The sequence below is a fragment of the Stegodyphus dumicola genome, chromosome 9, assembly GCF_044657685.1.
Source record: "Stegodyphus dumicola isolate Sdum_Otavi_A_Nest chromosome 9, ASM4465768v1".
In the NCBI taxonomy this organism is placed as follows: Eukaryota; Metazoa; Arthropoda; class Arachnida; order Araneae; family Eresidae; genus Stegodyphus; species Stegodyphus dumicola.
Genome location: NC_140776.1, coordinates 156,019,428 through 156,040,608, shown reverse-complemented (window position 1 = coordinate 156,040,608; position 21,181 = coordinate 156,019,428). Strand labels below are relative to the sequence as shown.

General features: G+C 32.3%; 1 protein-coding gene across 1 annotated transcript in view; it reads right to left on the bottom strand.

The window, feature by feature from the left end:
- Window positions 1-21,181, bottom strand: part of LOC118184628 (uncharacterized) — an 888,058-nt gene that overhangs the window by 299,283 nt on the left and 567,594 nt on the right. Inside the window, exon 4 of the mRNA XM_085824262.1 lies at window positions 14,859-14,978. Coding sequence (XP_085680388.1) covers window positions 14,859-14,978 — 120 coding nt within the window. The remainder of the gene's footprint in view (window positions 1-14,858; window positions 14,979-21,181) is intronic.

Sequence of the window (21,181 nt, the reverse complement as noted above, 5' to 3'; positions counted from 1 at the left end):
AAAAGTGTCAGCACGATGGGTGCCCCGACAATTGACCTCGACTCACATCTGGCGTTCTGCTGTTGGATGACAATGCCAGACCACATTCGGCGACGGCAACGCAAAACCATATTGCAACTCTTGGTTGGGAGCGCCTACACCATCCGCCATACAGTCCTGATCTCGCACCAAGCGACTTCCATCTGTTTCCGGCTTTGAAGAAAAATCTCGGGGGAAGGCGCTTTGGAAGCAATACTGAAGTGAAACAAGCCGTTCAACGCTTCTTCCATATGCAAAGCCCTGATTTTTTCCTGGAGGGCTTTTTGAAGCTTATCAAGCGATATGACAAATGTCTCAATGTACTTGGTACCTATGTGGAAAAATAAAGGTATGTCATATCTTTAATGTCTCATTCTATTTTTTGACTTTCATACACAACTCTGACCACAGTCGACAGGGAAACTTATTTTTCAACTTACCTCGTATATATATATGTGTGTGTATATACGCATATTAAAATATGTCAAAGAAATTAAGGCAATATATCAAAAGAAAACAAACCAAGGTATGAAATACCAGGAGAGTTTTTACATTAAAATCAAAAACATAATTTGTTCTCATAGTAGTTTTGGGAAGAAATTTGTGCTCTCTTAGCGAAACCCCTGGCCGATTAGAAGGCTAAAGGTTGGCTTTGTTTCCTTTAATTTGAAGATCGTGTTTTTTAATGGATCTGATCACTTTTTATACTGTCTGCAGCTTCTTCGCATACTTAAGTTGGGAAAATCAAATTATTCATAAACAGCAGGATAATAACATATGTTCTTCGATCTTGAGAAATTTCAAATATATGGTTGGTATTATAAAAATATATATCTTGACACTTTCATAAAAAGTTACAAGAAAGAAAAGGGTTTCTAAATAAGTATTTAGAATGGCTTTAACCTGTCAACCTGATTTTTAAATTTAAATCTTTTTCAACATGATAAATATATCAAAGTGCACTTCAGCTACAAGCATATACATTCTAGTTTTGATAACTGTCTTAGTGAACAGTGATCTTTCTTTCCAACTGGTGAATAACAGCTTCAAAATACTGTTGATTTACTGCAGTCTTTAATATAATTTCTCTGTTTGATATCTTGGACAAATTTTGAAATTAAACTGATTTATTTCTATATTTTCTTAAAATGTTCCAAGCACTGGTATTTGTGATGATTGGAAATACCGATAAATACTTTCAAAATCGGACTATATTTTTTCACTTAATGTTGATTTTTTTCCGTAAATCTTTTTTAAAATTCAAACTGGTTATTGCAAAATTTAAATTTTATACCATCGGATAGAGTGAAAAAGTACTTTTCCAAAAGAACATTTCATGGAATTTATAACATAATATATGATTTTAGCTATTTTTTATAAGTTATAGAACCTTTTGATTTACTTACATGCAGTTGCCAACGTAATAAACTTTTAAATCAAAAGATTTAATTCTTCGTTCTTCAGAAGGCACACAAGATTAAGGGGACTCATACACCTTAAAACCCATAAGATGTTCGAATAGGTGACTGTTGCAAGAATTGAGATAACATATTTATTTTAAAAGCAATTACTACCAACTTTTTACAGATGACTACATAATATAGCTGCCTTCTGAAATAGTAATCAGAAAGTTTGTGTTGCCACAAATATTTTTATAATTTAATCCGCTTTGTGACAACATTTTTCGTCGTGTTTCCAACTTGCGCGCACAGTTTAAAACATTCTGTTTCATAATTTAATTCCATATTTAATATATAGCTTTTATAACGTCTGGAAACTACTATGAACCTAAAATTCTAAAAATTTCATGTTAAATTTTTATTTTATTTTGAGTTGAGTTTATAAAATGCATTTTATTAAAAGAAATTGTAATGATTTCGTCCATAAAATTTTTCAATAGTAAAAAATTCATCAGATTGTTGGTTCAGTTAAAAAATAGTGTCCATATAAAGAATTTCATCCAATTTCAAGTATGTACCATTAGCCATTTTTAAAATATCATGCGCGCAAGATGGAAATATGGCGAAATATTTTGTCACAAAGAGGATTAAATTACAAAAATATTTGTGGCAACACAAACTTTCTGGTTACTAGTTTCCAAAGCAGCTATATCATGAAGTCAGCTGTAAAAAGTTGGAAGTAATTGCTTTTAAAATAAATAAAATATTCCAATTCTTGCAATAGTCACATATTCGAAGATCATGAGGGGTTTAAGGTGTATGAGTCCCTTTAAGTGATAAAGAAATGAAATAGAAATTTGAATAGATTAAATGTAATCCCACGCCATATTAGCAAGAATATTTTTTTCATTCGAATATCTTTCTTTATTTTTTTATATAAAATATTCCATTTTCCGTCTAAATGGTAGCATAATATTTATTATTATTATATTTATACGAAAAAATTGTAAAACCTATTTTTAAATCACGTAGTTATAATCGAGCTTATATATAAAGTATTCCATTTTCCGCCTAAATGGTAAAATAATATTTATTATTATTATTATTATATTTATATAAAAATTATATAAAATCTTTTCAAATTATGTGCTTATAATCAAGCTTATATATAAAACATTCCATTTTCCGCCTGAATGATAAAATAATATTTATTATTATTATATTCATACAAAAATTATAAAAACTCTTTTTAAATTATGTGCTTATATTCAAGTGCACTAAAATGAAAATTAATTACAATATTATGTTAGACAAAAATGCATCTTTTTACCTAATATAATAATTTTGATCATATTCGACTTAAAATAAAACAGTGGGCCTTTTCTGCTTATGGAAATACATTACAGCAGTCAGAATTCAAGGAATCCGGTATTCGGGAATTAGGACTTTGGATTTCAGAGATCAATAGGAAAGCATAGATATGGAAAAATGTCTGCATTCTCTTCACCAAAATTTCTCTTTAATACTTTTGATTATAAATCTTCCATTACCATTATTTTCATTACTTAAGATTTAAGTTTTAGCCATATGTGACCAAAATATTATGAGGGCTAAAATTATCTTCTGCTTTTTAATGTAATCGATTAATACCGTGAAATTTAAAAGGTTTTAGAACATTTCATCTGTTGCTCAATTTTTTCTTTTTAGGATAAAGCGAAACCTTAATGTAATTAGCAAACAGAAATAAAATCCATTAATATATGAAATTAACTTTGATGCCACAGCTTTTTATATTTTAACGTTTACAATTAAAGATTTAATTTTGAATTTTATTCATAAATTGTACATAGTAATACAATTTAAGAATAACATTCAAAATTTAATCATAATTTTGAATGGTATTCTTAACTTCAATGTTATTCAAATTTTGAATTTTTTCACAATATATTAAGCATATTTTTAATTTATTGTTATTCTTATATCGAAGGCTTTAATTATCATTAATGGTTCAATCATTTCTCTGATCAATTCCATTTCTATCGCAATATTTTGGAAAACAGCATTAATGTTTATTACTGTTACAAGTCTTTTATTACTTCCTTATATGAAGTAAAGGAAGTACTATAATCGCGAAAAATTTCAGTTATCGTATTTCAACGAAAATATCCATTTTGACTGCTCTCGATTTTATTTGAACGATGTTTTTGCGTTACATGTGTACGTAGGACAGAATAATGGACTTTCTTTCCTCAAAAGGATTGCGAAATGGATTGAAAATGGATTTAATAGAGAATTTTTTGTGATGTCCCTGCGTGCGTTCGTGCGTACGTTCGTACAGTATTAAGACAGTTTCAACTTTGCAGCATTTTTTAGTATGCAGTTGCCTTACAAAATATGAACACTTCTCTTCCTAAAATAGTGGATGAGAGTAAATAGAAAGATCGTAAGTATATGAACACAAGTTAATATAATATAGTTGTTATTAACATAAGATTGAAACTATATCATTAAGTAAATTAATATCGCTACACACACACACACACACACACACATATATATATACATTAAATTAATGTGGCTATTCTACATATGCTTAGTTAAAACTGATGGAGAAAGATTACAATCTCTTGCCAAGTGTCTACATGTGTTACATTTGAAAGCGGTATTAATATTTGACTAGAGTCTGAAGATTTACATCCTACTGCACTGCAATTGAAACAACGCATTTAAAGATATTTTCCTGTTAAATAGATTGGTTTGTGTGGATTTATTTAATTTACTTAACAGTTATTTTATGCTTCAGAGATTTTCCTATGGCTCTTGCTTTCAACTTACACTTTCTTGCCAGAATGCAAATCGTCTAACGTGCGCATATTCAAATGAGGTAGAGAGAAGTTAGTATTTAAGAGAAGGTTTCGGAAGGTGAAATCAGAGCGTGTTCTGGCTGCCGGAAGGCCACGGTATTATCTTTGATTTTCTGATGATTACATTTTTGTGGCTTTGAGATACTCTTGCTATTAGGTTTGTTTATTCCGACTTTTTAAGTCAGAGCCAGCATGAGTGATAATTAACCTGTGAAGCCGTTAACTAAACGTAACTTTATTTAAAGTTGTTCATTACACTTTGAGTTAATCAAAAAATGTTGTCTTTCGTAAGCTTGAGTTGGTACCATCTTTGAACCTTATTTAAGTTCATAAAAGGTTCTTTACACACTTCTCCTGACTTTGTCGTACTTTAAGACTTAATGATTATTCACTAGACAGTCTTCTAATGTCTAGTTCAGTTTATGATAGCCAAGCATACAAGACGTTATAAATGAACTTAAATGCTGTTGCTACTAAATAGGCCTGGTTGATTTTTAAATGGTTTGATTATTTGCATTACATTAAATTCCTTATCGTTATATTTTACTCTATGTACTGCAAGAAATTTGCAGGCTTTATTTAAATTCAAATGAACGCTTCGAATCATGCAGCAAAAATTTGTTATTGGGAGTGCTAGAAATTTTTACATAGAACAATTGAAAAAAAATTTTCTCCCTTGTTTTTCTTTTAAAGGTGAATTAATGACTTTTGTAGTATTATAGCGTGGATCAAATTATGTCAATAAAAGTTATTTAACTTAAATCAGGCATCAACTTTTGAATTTTCTTGGATTTTATTAAACTTCCAATCTGAATGTAACAAATTTTATTAAACATTTATAGTCAACATTAGCCTTCAAAATTTATTCAACAGTTTTCATCAATCAAAATTGGAAATAAATTAAACCTATTACTAGTATTTCCTCTAGTGCGAATCACACTATGAAAATCGTGAAATCTTGTAAAAATCAGAGTATCCAACTATCATTGGCAATGCTTGATAATGCGTTAAAATCGGATGTTTTAGAATTTTTTATCCTCGAAAACGTAACTTCTTATTATTAACTAAGTTTCGTTTAATCTGATAGGTACTGCATGATATTCATCGCAGTTGTCACACCTACCATACTAAAATTATTATTCTAAAAAACTAAGATTTGAAACATATAACGAAATTCGATTATCTACAATTTCTCAGTGAAATAAAAATGTAAGAAAAGAAGCTCAGAATATTCGTTGAAAAAATTTTTAGGATGTATTTCATTTTTCTTTTAAACTCTTCATTTTTTTTGGACTAAATTCACTAAAATTGTGCATTTTGTCCTATGATAAATTTATTCTTGAAATGAAATGTAGTGTAAAATTTAAGAAGCTTTAAACTTGACTCACAGTGTAACTAGAAAAGTATTTATTTTGAACTTATTGAACAGTTTTCAATTCAAATGCCATTTTTACAAAATAATAGTTCTTAACATGAAATACTGATACATATTGTCTTAAATGAAATGCTTCTTTTTCCAGCATAAAACTGAAAAAAAAAAAAAAAAAAAAGTTTATATTTTGAATACGCAAACAAAAGACGGAAGAAATCATTTAAACTTTCTCAGTAAAAACTATTACAACTTCACCCTTCACTTATCATCAGTACTTTTCCTTCTTACCTTGCGGCCTGAAAGACAATCTCTGTTTCTTTGCTGTATTACTTCTGATTTTACTGTCTAGAACTCTTTCTTTTCTCAACTTCCTGCAAAATGTTCTTGTTAGTGTTCTTTTTTCTTCTCAAACTGTATCGGATTATTAAAGTTTCATTCAATCGAGAGAATCAGGTTTGTTTTTTGAACTGAAGTACACTAGTATCATCCATTAACGTCATAAAAGTTTAGCCTTCTTAAATTCCTTTTCTAATCCACTTTGAGAAAGGAAGATAGAATTCGTGTAGGTATTCTGTTCTACATTTCATCGAAAATGGAGAATCAATACTTTCTTCTTATAAAACTTCATCTCTTTATAAACTTTCTTGTTCCACTCTATGACGGCAAGGTTTCCGGAACATTATTCAGATCCATATTTTCTGCTAAAATGAAAAATTAATCTTTCTTCGATTATAAATTCGTCTGTCTAGGTATTGTTTTTCTTCACTCTGAGACAGGAAATATGAGGTGAAATATTGCCAAAGTGGCTGAATGCATAAAATAAAATAAAATTGCAATTTGCAGTTATACCATTTCTTTTTTGAATTCAAAATTATATTTTTGATTTTGTTGAATTTTACTAGTTCTCATAGTCTGAACCTGTGACATTTAATATAAATTTTACTAAGACTAGATTTATGTTGATTCTTTTCTTATGCCTTGTTTATTCGTGTATTCGCTCTGTGCAGATATATATGCAAATTTTATAGCCATCGGCAAAGTTAGAATGAGATAGAAATCCTAAAGAGACATAAATCGTATAATTCTGTATAAAAGTTTGCCCCTAGTGCTGCTGCTTGCCTAAGAGCCGCGCATCCGATTGAAAGTGAATGCATGACATTTTGACGTTTGATAAGTGTTGAAAGTTAATTGTAACTTTACACAGAGCTGCTGAAGTTATTACAAAATAATATCTCGCAGAGTTCCATCAATTGGTTGTCAACAAGAAGTTGAACAACCTACTTTTCATTAAGTGGAAAACACACAATTTGTGAATATTAAAATTTATGTTAAACTTTACATTTTGAGTTCTGTAGCATTTACTCACCTTTAGTTGTACCAACACACTACTTCTTCAAAGTGTTAGAGGTCTGTCATTTCCGTAAATGAATGAACGTTCATTCTGAAGATTGTAAAGATTATTGTTAATTTTACTAACAGTTAAATTTTGAGTTAAACTTCCTTTTCTATCGCTTCTTAATTTCAACTTACTTCCGGCCTGAACGTAGTTTTAGAATCATGTCTGAATGCTAACGAGGAAGAGCGGTATTTAACCGCGAAGTTTTACTGTCTTAGTGAGAGAGATATCAGATATTCTGGCACCTTGTTAGGCTACTCTCTCGTAAGCTATTATGACGCTCGGCCGTACTTTAGGCCCTTGATAGCTTCGCAGTCAATTAGCGTTAAGCGGCCAACTTTGACAGAATTTTGATAGCTTCGGCTATATCTCTTTAGTTAAGATTAGTTTAGTTTAATTCTTAGTTTCTTAAGTTGAAACCCGAGTGTCGGCTTTATTTTACAACTCCAAGAAGGAGTTCTGTTAAATCTTATTTGAATAATAAAGTGTCTTTTAACCCTTTCCAAGTTTATTCACTGCCTCACGAATTCAAGCGATTATCCGCTTACTAGTTCTCAAGATTACAGTTAAAAGTGAAGACACTTTTAACACTTAGAATTATACAGTGGAGAATCCTACAAGATATAATTTCAAAGAAACATCAGATAAAGAAACATCACATCAACTAACGCGATGTATTCACAAGATTACTTATATAAAGTAATTTATTTTCTTACATATGTTCTGTATTATTACATACTGTACTATCCATGCACATGCATGTGATTGCAGCATATGTGTATACATTTACATGTTTCAAAGAGGTACCTCAATGATTATCTACCTATCTCTTTCTATCAAAAGCTGTTACGTAACACTGTCATAGTCTGAAAGGCCTAGCTTGCTTAACGTATTTCTTAAAATGGAACCATAGATTAGGACCTATAGTCCTGCAAATATATTCAGCTAAGAAATCTTTTAAAATAATTTATCTCTAGTACAGATATGCACTGTATATTAAATGCGCATTAACATTTTAAATTTAAATCAGCATGAGGCGTATGTTAGAAAAAGGAAACACAGAAGTCTTCTGTTGCCCAACATTGTTGGTCCGAAAATCGCACTTTCAATTTTTCTGCTGCCAAAGTTATTCAAAAAAAACATCTTCCATTGGTGAACTGGATTTTCTAGAGTGATTTCACATTCAAAAAATGTTTCTGTTCTAGTTAACGACCCTAATTCCAATCCATCTTTGCCTTCAGCCTTTAAAGAAATTATGTTTTAGTTCTGGTTTTATGAACACATGGCGCCAGTAGCTTACCTCCTGTTCAGGCTTTCTTATCTTATCTCGTTAATTTGTGCTTTTGCAGCTGAAGATGATGTTTTGGGTAAAACCATCGAAACTAGTCCTGTGAAAATTTGAAAATATAACTCTGATTTTTATTGTTTGACTTCTGAATTAGTATTTGTTCGGTGTGTTATTGTGTCTTAAATGTCATGTTGTTCAACTCAGGTTTCAGGATATGGAGAAGACAGATGATGGATACTAAAACGATGTCTAAACATATATTTCAGGTTTGCTCTGAAATGCTATTGCCTTGCCGTTAGAATATTTATACAACTGATTAACATCGGATTGACTAACTTTCAAATAAATATTAAAGAAAGTGACAATTAAAAAAATTGAGAGCATGGTGTTATAAGATATTTCCTCTCTCTTTACCGCATGCCTTTGTGATATGTTTGTAAGCAAGTCCTGCTAAAAACCAAAAGGGCTGCTAAAAACCAAAGGGGAAGACATCTTTGATTTTCTCATGCTTTCCCATATTAAATAAGTCTAATGACTCTAAAAGTGGCACGAGAACTAAACTCTGATGGTAGAGAATTCGTCCCCATCTGGATTTGTAGATTAAGTTCCCTTCTCTTCAGTCACTTAAGTTGGAGAGAATGCAAGGTATTTTCTTCTTTCTTTCTGTGTATCTTCTTTACCTTCATCTTTCAATTGGAAACATGTTCATTTGGTCGGAAGATAAGAAGATCGAATCAGAAGGCATCGTGTTTTTCCATTCTTCGTGCCCCTAACTAAATCTAATGACTCAACATTGATACCATGTATATTTAAGAATGAGGAGACAATGGTTTCCAATTGAGGCATAGCCGAGATCTTGAAGTTCTAGACACACGGACTGGGAAAACGTTTACCTCAGCCATAAAGAATTCAGATAAAAAAATTGAATACTGCATTGAATCTAGCTATGAGTATAGATCTAACTATCAAGATCACTCAACAGACAGTGGCATATGAGAGTTGCTAAGTAAGAAGAAATCAGGGCACTAATACTTTACTATGGAATTAGTGGATGTTGCCTTGCGACCGCAATATAAGTTTTTTGCTAGTTTATCGTTTTTTCAGGTGCAATATTTCTTAAGCAGATTTAGAAAAACCAGCAAATTCCATATGAAATACACTTACCTTTTTCTGAAGGTATATTTATGAAGAGATACCATGATTATTGCACGTCTGTTACATGAGTTTAACTTGTATGATTAGTTTCTTGTAAGACTGTTGGATTAACTTTTACGATCTAAAATAGGGAGTGATAAGGCTATGAATCCAAATTATTTGAAAATTTAAGCTTTTCTGTATTGTTCAGCTACGTTGACAGCACATTTTCTCTGTTTGACAGTCATAAAAATGATTTAAGTAATGTTCTTTAAATAATGAATTCCATTGATCCAGTTATTCAGTTTGCTTTTGCAATTGAGACATTCAATTCCCTTCCGTCCCTCGACATCTTTGTCAGATGCAACATATCTAACGTCAGGACAACTGTATACTATAAAACGTTATGTGTTTGCCTTCTAGAACACTTCAAATCATGTCATTCGATTAAACAGAAGTTAGTTTCATTTTATTCCTTCTTTTTCGAGCGTTTCGTATTTGCTAATCCAAGTCAGCTCTTGATCAAGAATGTAACCACTTAAAAGCAGTTGCTATTGACAGAAGCTTTCATTCATCGATTATCTATAAAACTGCACGCATTTTACAGAAATGATTCTACCAATAAAATTCGCATTCCCATACTTAAACATTCCATGCTGGATATAAGTTCTTGTGATATATGTACATATTATTGTTTGCCAATGTAGTTGAATTTGCATTGGCGAAACTATGAGACAATTAAAATTTTTCCCTAAAGAACATGACGCATATGTTAAGAAAACAGAAACACATAAATTCGCTGCTGCCGAATACTGTTGGTCAAAAATCACATTTTCCATCTTTCTGCAGCCAAAGTTATTCAAAACATATTTTTCTTTGTCAAATTAGATTTTCTAGTGAGATTTCAAGTTCATAAAAATTTCTCAGCCCTAGATAAGATAAGAGATAAGAGTTTTGGCTTCCCTGCTCCGAGAACTCAATATCACTGCAGGTCCGCTCCCCCTTTCGGCACATCGTGGAAGTTCAACTTCCACTATTACCCTCCAGGAGAGCAGCGCACCACCTGGATACGACACCAGGCAGCACCGGTCGTCTAATGCTCCTACCAGTCGCTTGGGCGAGCCCGTCGCAGCGGGACATTACCCAGCGACCCCGGGGGAGACCCCCGGGTTACTAGAACCACGCAGCGCTAGGACGTGCAGCTAAACATCCTGATTACAGTCAATCGTTACCCTCAGCTATAAAAAAATTTATTTTGCAGTTGTTTTTTGTTTCATAAATAGATAGCGTAGGAGGAAAATACAATTGGTAGGAGGGAAATAAAATACTTTTCGCGGACCAACAGGCAGAAGTCCAACCTCTTTGAGGCTCTGGCAGCTTCTTTTTCAATGAGTCTCGCCATCCCATTTTCAGCTGCCCAGCAATCCAGGCCAGACTGTTTAACATCGGCATTGAAGACCCAGTGGACCTACTTTATACTGATAGAGCTGCCGAGGTTGCAAAAGCTGTCTTTGACAGCTTCGAAGCTATATAATTGTATTTTGTCATAGACACGACATCGTCAGATAGCGTCCGCTTAACGTCCTTCCTGTCGTTATTATCGCCTGAGCACATACTTCTCTTCCATCAATATTAGGCCCATGTTGAGAAACCCACTACATTCTTATTTTATCTATATTAATACTTCTATTCTTATCAGCTTTTGCAGGGTTGCCAGGTTTCATATTAGCTATATGTTTACAAGAATAGAGATCTTTAATGTTAGGGAGACAGTTTGGCAGCGATGCTGACCATTATGATATTTACTTTCCTAGCTCTGAGAATTTACTTTGACCGACGTTGGAATTTTTCTATGCGAGTTTTCTCGAGCAGTTAGAATATGTGAGAGAACGATTGGTAGATTTTTATGTTGTTAATTTCCAGTGTTAAGGGGACGGTGGACTTTAAAATAGCTAAAAATCAACCAAAATATTGAATTTGCTGTTTTAGTCTCCTAATCTTCCACATATGTAACTACATCATATGCAAAAAACCGATTTCAAATATTATAATTTTTAAAGAAGTTACAAGCATTTAAAATGTGCAAACAGCGCAAACTTTGCCCTTTAAAATTTGGAGAAAAAGTAAAAAAATGTATTTCAACAGTTATTTACTGATGTTATAATTTATATATATTTGACCAAAAGAAGTGTTTATTTCTTTAAAAAAAGGCTAGAAGTTTCAGTATTGAGAACCATTAATGAATTTAACTTTGATTATGTAAATGGTATAGGCGTAGAACAGGAGGAAGCCAAATGGATTTCCCTACATGCTGCAAAAAAGAGTAATCATCGTCGCTTGAACTAGAGCAAAACGAGAAGTTTACCTGCTTGAAAAAAAAAAAAACAGAAATAGTAAAAAATATTGTAAAGCCTTAAAAATTAATGTAAATGTAACAAATGAAGGTAAAACATATGATGCGGGTGAATTTTTAAGTTTCATTGGATATAATTCATAAATTGTTTCTACCTCTAACTTCGAATCACATAGCGATTTTCGATATGTTTATTTTTCTCAAATTTAATATTATGCGATTAAAAATAGTTAAATGATACAACAATGTTATCTATTGTCTACATATTAATATTTAATTTGCTGTTTCTCATGACCATGTATTAAAGGGAAGTTTGAAGAAAAACTTTGAATTCGATTTTCTCAAAACAAATTTTTTCGCAGTTCGTATGTCTTGAAAATGCTCCATGCGTCTCATTTTTAGTTAAAAATGAATGATATTTGAAAGAAACTATATTGCTATATGTTACAGTAGATTTGTGTATGCATTTTTGGATATGAGGTTATTAAGAAGTTTAAACGTGTGATAATGTTTAACAAAAGGTGACTTTTTTCTGTAAATTGGGTTCAAGTCTACAAAAATCGTTTTTGAAAATTTCTGATCCATCCTATTCAATAATGGATACACAAAAACTTTTGTCAAGTCTTTATAACTAACTAAAAGGAAAAAATTAGGAAAAAATATTGAAAATTAGCGCGCAAGGAGCTTTTTAAATCTTTAATTAAAATAATTAATTATTTGTTTTAAAAATTTTTAATTTAAAATAAATTGAAATTTTGAACATATATTTTATAAACTGATGTTATAATATGTATATATGTAAAATTTCTTGTTGAAAACACAAAAACTTAAACTAATTTTTAAAGTCCACCGTCCCCTTAAATTACTTTGAGTTTTAATTTATAGCTTATGTTAGTTTAAGTACTCTAGGCAGAGGAGATTATTCTGTGTGCTCAAGGTATGTACTTGTTAAGTTTAAAGCGTTTAACAAAGCTGTTGTTTAAATCTTTTCTAAATTTATGCTATTTTAATAGACTGAGCAATAACTCATGTAACTCTCGCTGACAGTCTCACTAGGGACTAAGTTTAGTGAATCACTCCTTATGAAAGTATAAAATGGAAGTTAACGATCCAATATGACGTGCACAGATAATCTGAACGTACACAGGAACTAAAACTATCGGATGTGTTAGTATTTGTTGATAATTGAAACGTTCTTCATTCAGGAGTGACATAAATGCGTGCATATGCTTACTGATATATTCATTATACTAAATTTACCTGAGGATGTAAATGAAAATTGTTTCCGATTACTTTTTATCTATCTTTGAGGAGATTTATTGGTTAGGAATAATTGTACGCTTATGTACACTTTGGACAAAAAAAAGGGGGGACAGTTTTATGTCTCCCGTTCTACTGGGCCGATTTAAAATATTTAACTTGGGTTTTCCATGTTTTGAAAGCGCGACTTAGAATATATATGTAAGATTTATATAAAGCACTGTTTTAACATAAGTATTTGGACAAAAATTCGGACCTTTTTTCTGAAATGGGATAACTATTTTTTTTTCATATTTCGTTTCTAACTATCTAAGTATGCCTAAATATTACATTTTATAAAATATGATGAGAAAATAACAGAGAAATTTTAAAGTTTCTCTTGGTGCACTTTTTTCAGTTTGTTCTAAGAATAATTCTCTTCGCGAAATTCTTAACTTATGGCAACTTATTTTCCTTTCCCTTTCTTTGTGTACCAGCGGAATAAAAGGTGCATCTTTTATTATTTCAAATAATTTTTAAAAAATGTATAAACCATATTTGGCATTTTTATTCCTTATGATAAACATGCCAAATTTCAAAACGTGCCAATATATAAATTCACGTACAGCAGTAGGAAGTTTTGAATAACAAATTCTAATTTTTTGCAGGTATGCCTAGAAAATATCCAGTTTAAGGCGATGGGAAAAAATTTATAAATTGTACTTCGAAATGTTTTCGAAAAATTTATAAAAATTAGTAAAAAATTACAAATCAAAAAAAAAAACAAATCAGAAAATAGCTGCGAATTTTATTTTGATTGAACCTGAATTTCGAATTGTGAAAGAAGAAATCCAGTATGTTTAGTAAAAAAAAAGAGATATTGATTAATACATACCATATTCCATTGACATTGAGAGCTGACTTTTTAAAAACTACTTGAGCTATTTTTACAAAACCTGGCACTTTAGCGTAATTTGAGTCATAGATTCGAAATATAAAAACATGAATATGTTATTTAAAAAAAAAGTCTGGTTTTGCGTCAAAATACCTATGTTAGAAAATGTTATATATAAATCTAATATACATTCTAAGTCGCGCTTTCGAGACATGAAAAATGCAAGTAAAATTTCGTCAGTCGGCTCAGTAGGGAGACGTAGAACTGTCTCATTTTTTTTTTTTTTTTTTTTTCGCAAGGTGTACCTTACAACTTTCAAGGCATTCTGTACAGAATCAAATAAGTATTTATGCTCAAATGCATTTAAATACTGGGCAAGATTTCTGAAAGATTTCCCGTAAAAGACGCAGATCAATGTCAAATATGATAGCTGACGCAAATATGTTAATTCATAAACGTTACCCATTCGTTTTTAATCTAAATAATAAAGCAGATTCCACTGTTATCAGAAAAACTTATTTTTCTCTTGTAATGAGACTGCAGGGCGTATATCGTAAATATAAAGCAAGCCATTGCTTTATATTTACGATATACGACCTGCAGTAAATATTTATTCCCAGTGTGTACAAACGTTTGATAAAGGAATGTGTGCTTAGGAATAATGACTAAGGAGTAATGGCAATGTCGTGACTGTCTCTTAGATTGCTTTGAGAAGGCTTTGTATATAATCAAAACAGACCTGTTCATACCCATATAAAGGCTGGTCATGCCATAATGCTTGTAGGCTGTTTTATACAGCAATGCAATGTACATCTTAGGGAGTGTTATACATACTGCTGCCTAAAAGTTGATAAAAGCTTTTAAATTGAAGCATTTAGATAAAAGGTTTCACAGCATACTTGCACTGAAGGTTTATCTGTTGATCGTAGTGCCTTTTGTTGTGCCTCTGTGTAGGTTAGCCTCAATTCATCTTGCGTGGTGCCTAAAGTCATCATCTTATCCCAAGCATCTCGCTTTGTCTGGAAATAGATAAATATATATTTATAAGTTGTTTTTCAGTTACAGATATATAACAAAATCACAATACAATATTTTGTAGTTGGGAATTTAAATAAGTAGGCAATTATCGCATTCTTTATGCGTGCGACCGAGGTGTAAGGCTCCTAAAGCTCGTGCATTTAATATTAGATGATTCGTGATACATTACACTCAATCTAACTTAATTAATATTGGGTAATTCCGCTAGAGTTCTGTATTGGAGTTATAATGAAAGGAGATTAATTTTTATTTGTATAATTTTGTACATTTTCCCTTTTGTACTTTTATTTCTCGAGTTTGTTCTACTGTGAATTCTTTCTTTAACTGGATTTGTTATGATATTGTGTTAAACCTCTTATAAACAGTTGAAATTTTTATATTATAAAGCAGGGTTTCTTAAACCTTTTTCAATCTCGACCCCTTTGTACCACTGAGAGTTTTTCCCGACCCGCAGGACCCCATAATTTTTACAAAAAGTTTGTGGGACCCCATAAGTATTACGCAAATCCGACATACGCGTGAGTGAAACCGTCAATGTGTTCACTTTTACTGTAAAATACTATTGCAGTTTTAGCTTATTAACTTTAATTTCTAATTTTAAGACATAGAACAATGTGAAAATTTTAAATAATTAACAAAATGTTAGTGTCACGTGCAAACCAAGAAAAATGAAAGTTTATATTATAAAAAGAATGTGTCGAAACATTTTCGTTTTTTTCTTTGTCTGTATTGTCTTATATATTTTCAGATACATCGTGTAAAAATATTTGGAAATTGTAAAATTATTGCAATAAGTTAAAGAAATATCAAAACTGCTTAAAGTTTTGGCGACACCCCGTTACAGGTCCCGCGACCCCCTTGGAGATTGCGACCCACAGTTTAAGAAACCCTGTTATAGAGGAACTCTCTTGCTTTAATTAGAATTTAATAATAATTTACATGCTTTATGTTTATTCTACTTCAATTCTGCTGCTCTAGCGCAGAACGGTTTTAGAAAGTTTTTTAGTTCTAATTTTTAGCCTATTTTTCTTTTTCTTTTTATCTTTCTCTTTATACATACATGATTAAAATGCTATGCATATTTTTCCTATCTTTTAGTCTTAAAAATATTCTTTCTGTTGAGAGATAAGTTTCCCTTTGAAATGCTTCGGAAATCTTAGGTTAAGCAAATGTTGACGTTCAATAAAAAGATATAAGGTATGACATTTGTTATATAGTATGCGCTTTTTTTTGTAAACAAGCCAAATAGTTTTACAGTTTTTCTAAATTAAGAAAATTATTTCATTATTCAAAGTTTTTATAACTTTGCCCAACTTCGAAATACAAATCTGTGATTATGCCTTACTATTACAAATTAATTACCATGTTATAATCTAATTCTTTAATTCAAAGGAAAGAGTTTGTTATCAGTTTGTAGGGTTTATATTTATTTTAACTAACATTTATTTTAAGTTTAAACTATCTTTCCTGTCAATCCTTACTTTCCCCTGGAACTGCCAATGCCAGAATATGTAAATTTGAGTAGAACGCGCAAGGATTCAAATTATCAGCGGAAGTAGTATGATTTAAATAGAAGGAAACAAGTTCGGTGAGAGAGAGTTATTCTTACTTAGCGAGCGCGGAGGTAGTTATAGAGATTTGAAAAACCCCGCGTTGCGGCCTATGTGCTTGGCGGGAAGTAGTTGCAATTGTTCCAGTGAGCTTCAAGTCTGCTGAATTAGCAGCCGTATTGTAAAACGCGGTGAGTTAGTTATTTGAGAGAGCCTCGTAGTTAGAATATTGTCTTTAATTTCTTTTCAGGTTTTTATTTTTATTTTGACTGCCGAGTTGGCACCGTTTGTAAGCGTCAAGAGAACGCAATTGTAAATTAGTACGTTGAATAAAAAGGGACTTAAACCCTTTATAAGACTCTGTGGTTTATACAAGCTTTCACAGTCACCTCTTGGTTGCGTGCTAGTTAGAGGCGCGCAACGTTATAAGTTTTCAACATATTTGTCAAAGAATGCTGTCGAACACGTACTGAACCTATTTTCGGAAACCATTGTCGGTTATTCTAGTATATGTAGCCTAACAAAAAACAGCACAGAAATAACACCTTAAGAAGTGCAAAAGAAATACAAAGGTCAGAAAACGACTGACCATTAACCGAGAGTGGCAGACAAATGAGAAAAGGAAAAATTGGCTCTTCAAGTACCATGGCTCTCTGCTCTTTGATCTGTTTACGACTCTTCCATAGACACGATTGGCATTTTCCAGTTTCTGCACAAACGACATCGTGTACTTTTTCTCCCTTTAGGCTTTTCTCATTATCTGGCAATATACGTCTGAATAAACTGAATATACTTAATGCGTGATTTCATATTCTTGTTAATGGTAAAGACAAATTTATCATTAGTGCTGTTACTTACATTTAAGCTATCTGAAATGCGACTGAAAAGCTATCTATAATGCGTGATTTCATATTCTTGTTAATGGTAAAGACAAATTTATCATTAGTGTTGTTACTTACATTTAAGCTATCTGAAATAAATACATCAATGTGTTCTGGGGTTTATTATTTTCTAGAAATATCTGTAGTAAAGGAAATGAAATATTATCAGCTTCGTCATATGAAATTATAAAATTATCAGTTTCTGTTTCAGGAAAGTGTGTATGAACATAGGTTTTTGAAGTCGAGAAACATGAAAAATCAACTACTCCGTTGTACGAGATTCGAACCACAAGTCTTTGAACTGCCAGGTGGACGTGCTAAACATTTACAGCACAAATAGAGACCGTCAACTTGATAGAGATAACTTGGAGCCAGAAAACTTGATAATTCCACTGTAACCCCGCAGGAAATCGAATTACCTATCTTTTAGATGCTACAGGGATATGATAACTGCTTCCATCAAGAGAACATACACTAGAAAATTTGATAATTTTAATAATAGATTTTTGATACATTTAATGAATGACAATGTAGGAGCATGAAACTAAATGAACCAAACCCACATGGCGACGAAGCATCATTCATCGCTTTTCAGTAGGGTATTTCAAAGACTATTTAAATTTGGGACCAGGAAACAGGAAAACTCATTTGTACCCCTGGAGAAAATCAAATCATTATATCTTCCAGTTTGCTAATATTTTAACCATTAACACGAAGAATATGCCCAGCAATGTTGCCCAGCATTGTTGGTCAGACTGTTACCCAGCATTGTTGGTCCGAAAATTACACTTTCAATTTTTCTCTAGCCGAAATTATTCAAAAAGCATCTTCCATAGGTGAATTAGATCTTCTAGAGGCATTTCACATTCAAAAAATTCATTCTGTTCTAGTTAACGACCCTAATTCCAATCTATTTTTGCCTTCAGCCTTTAGGGAAATTATGTTTTAGTTCTCGTTTCATCAACAGATGGCGCCAGTAGCTTAACTTCTGTCCAAACTTTCTTATCTTATCTAATCACTATATCTTACCTCGTTCATTTGTGGTTTTGCAGCTGAGGATGATGATTGGGAAAACCATCGAAAACTAGTCCTGTGAAAATTTAAAAACATAATGCTGATATTTTGTTATATGACTTCTAAATTAATACCAAGAATACTTGCTTGGGTGATGAGAAAATGGGTTACAAAATACCGTTAATAACTTTAATATCAGCCATCATAATGACTTTCACGAGTGTTTATCTCTAGACATTACCGCATCTGATATTTTAAATTTTGAATTAAAAAATATTCTTGAATTTAAAGTAATATTTAGCACATTCTTTAAATTATACGAGGTATTTTCAGAGTTTGCCCTAACATTTCCTACACATATAAAATCACTGGTTGATATAATCAGGCTCTTGTTAACATAAAATGAATACACAAACCATTTTATAAACTCAAAATCACTAAACATTTGCCGCTTCATAAAACCACTGTCTCCAGAAATAATAAAATCAACGACAAGGTTTAGAAGTCTGTTTAAGATTTTGTTTGTTCGTGACAGTTGGTTACAAGATTAAGATGCATGAGATGGTCAAAAGACATGTAAGGGGATTCCTAGAATCGATTGCACTAAGGCCTCGACGGGTTCAAGAGGAGACGACTGTCAAATAAGAGACGCATCTACGTGATGGCCTTTCCAATCAACAGTTCCCTAGGGAATTCATTTGATATTAGAAGCTGTTACAAGAGTTCCAAACGAAGATGCTAAACATTTAAAAAGAAAAAAATTATTTCTTAACCATTATTTAATGATATTTTCTAACATAGTGAAAGAAAAGCTGATTTCAAATCATAAATCTTGAAGCCTACATTACTAAATTTAATCAGGTAAATGGATAAACTTGCTGGATAAAATTTTTAAAAAAGGAAATTATTTTTGCTTTCGCACGGGGTTCATAATGCATTAGAAGCAGACAGAACCGATGATAGCGTGATAGAATTTACTTTTCCAAAAGAACATTTTACTGTTCTGAAACTTTTCAGAAAAGTACTTGAACAGCTCCTTTTACTATAACACAGCATAATCAGCTGTCACCACTTCAAACAAGTAATAACGTTAAACGCAACGGAATGCAAAGCACATCCAAAGAGCGAGACTCACACGATGTCTCAGTTGTCTGAAGTTAACTATGAACTAAAAACTGAATACTAATGATCTCTTCGGTCTTATGTAGTTTTCCCTCGACAACCTAGAAACTCTAGTACCTTACAGTTCTCGAAATTACTTAAAGATATATATGGTTAAAGTTACAAATAAGAAACCGAGTTACATAGAGGGGTAAATTACAGTACAATTACAGCTATAGAGGGATGGGACGAAAATGTCACCAAATGCTGGCCAACTCTGGTGACTTTTAGAGATTTCTCTCCAAGTTTGGCGATAAAAATTACTCGCCGAAACCATCGCCACATCGTCAAGGTGGAAAGATGAGCTAAATATTGACAAGGTTTCTTTCAGTAAAAACAATAGTTTTCTTATTTTGTTAACAAATGGTTTACTCATAGCAACTCTCTTAAAATTAAAAATTCCCTAAATTTCTTAATTAGGTAAAATAACAGTTTTATAATGATACCAGTGTCGCTTTTGCTAGTCCGGTGTCAGTCGATGTAGAATCGGACTAGAACAGTCAGATCATCTTATGAATTGTGTCAAATCCCCGTTGTTAAAAGAAGGATAATGCTCACAATCGCGTCTGGAAGGCAAAAGTTATGTTTATAGTCAATGAAAAATGAGTGCAAACCTTTTTTGCATAAAAAAATATCCTGCCAGATAAAAACAAAACCTGTATTCACACCGTCAAAGGTGAGCAAAGCAAAGCCCCGAGCCCCCAATAGAAGCATCCAGTATTACCTGAATTTTCCACTCAGTGTGTTACCTCCGAGCTAAGGTGTCTTGCGGGGAGAGTTGGTTTCAGACTTTACGCCCAGGAAGCAATAAACATCCGCGCCACTCTGAAAGTAGCAATGCATGTTTTGAATGGTTTTAACTCTCTGAAAATAGCGCCTCTGAGCTTGCTTCTGATTGGTCACTGCTATCCGCCCGAACATTGGTATTGTAGTCAATACGCCTGTCTCCCAACATCTGCCCCTCTTTGCAATATTCTTTTTCTGGACAGTTGCGAGATTCGGAAGATACTCGAATAGTCAGTGAAAGCCGCCCGGGTGTCCGGATTCTCTAACTTGTTACCTATCCGCCCGAACGCGTAACCGCATTGGTCTGAATTGGACTTTTAGTGTTACGCTCGCACGCGTGAATAAAGGCTACAAGACACGTATGGTAACTTTTCGTCCCACGTCGATTCAGGGCTTTAATTGTCTCAGCAATTCCTCGTGTTTCTTCATATAATTATTTATTTTCATACCTGTGAACGAGGTCGACAAAACAGAGCATTTTGTTAAAAAACAGCTGAACAGTTTGCATTCCTACCAAGTCCTAGAGTATTCTGTAAGCATGACATCGAAATTTAATTACTGACTTTTTTTCAAGATTTCACTTTCTTCGAAACCCTGTTCTTCTGCTATGAACTCGCGAATGTAATTATGCCAGCTATCTGACTGGAGTTATTAGGTTTTTTTGTGACCAAATATGTTTTTAAATTCATACAACAACATTAATGTTATGAAAGAATACGCGTTTCACAGGTGAAGATATTACGTATTCTTTTTTGGTACTTACTGTGCATGCGTAATTCACATTTATCGTTT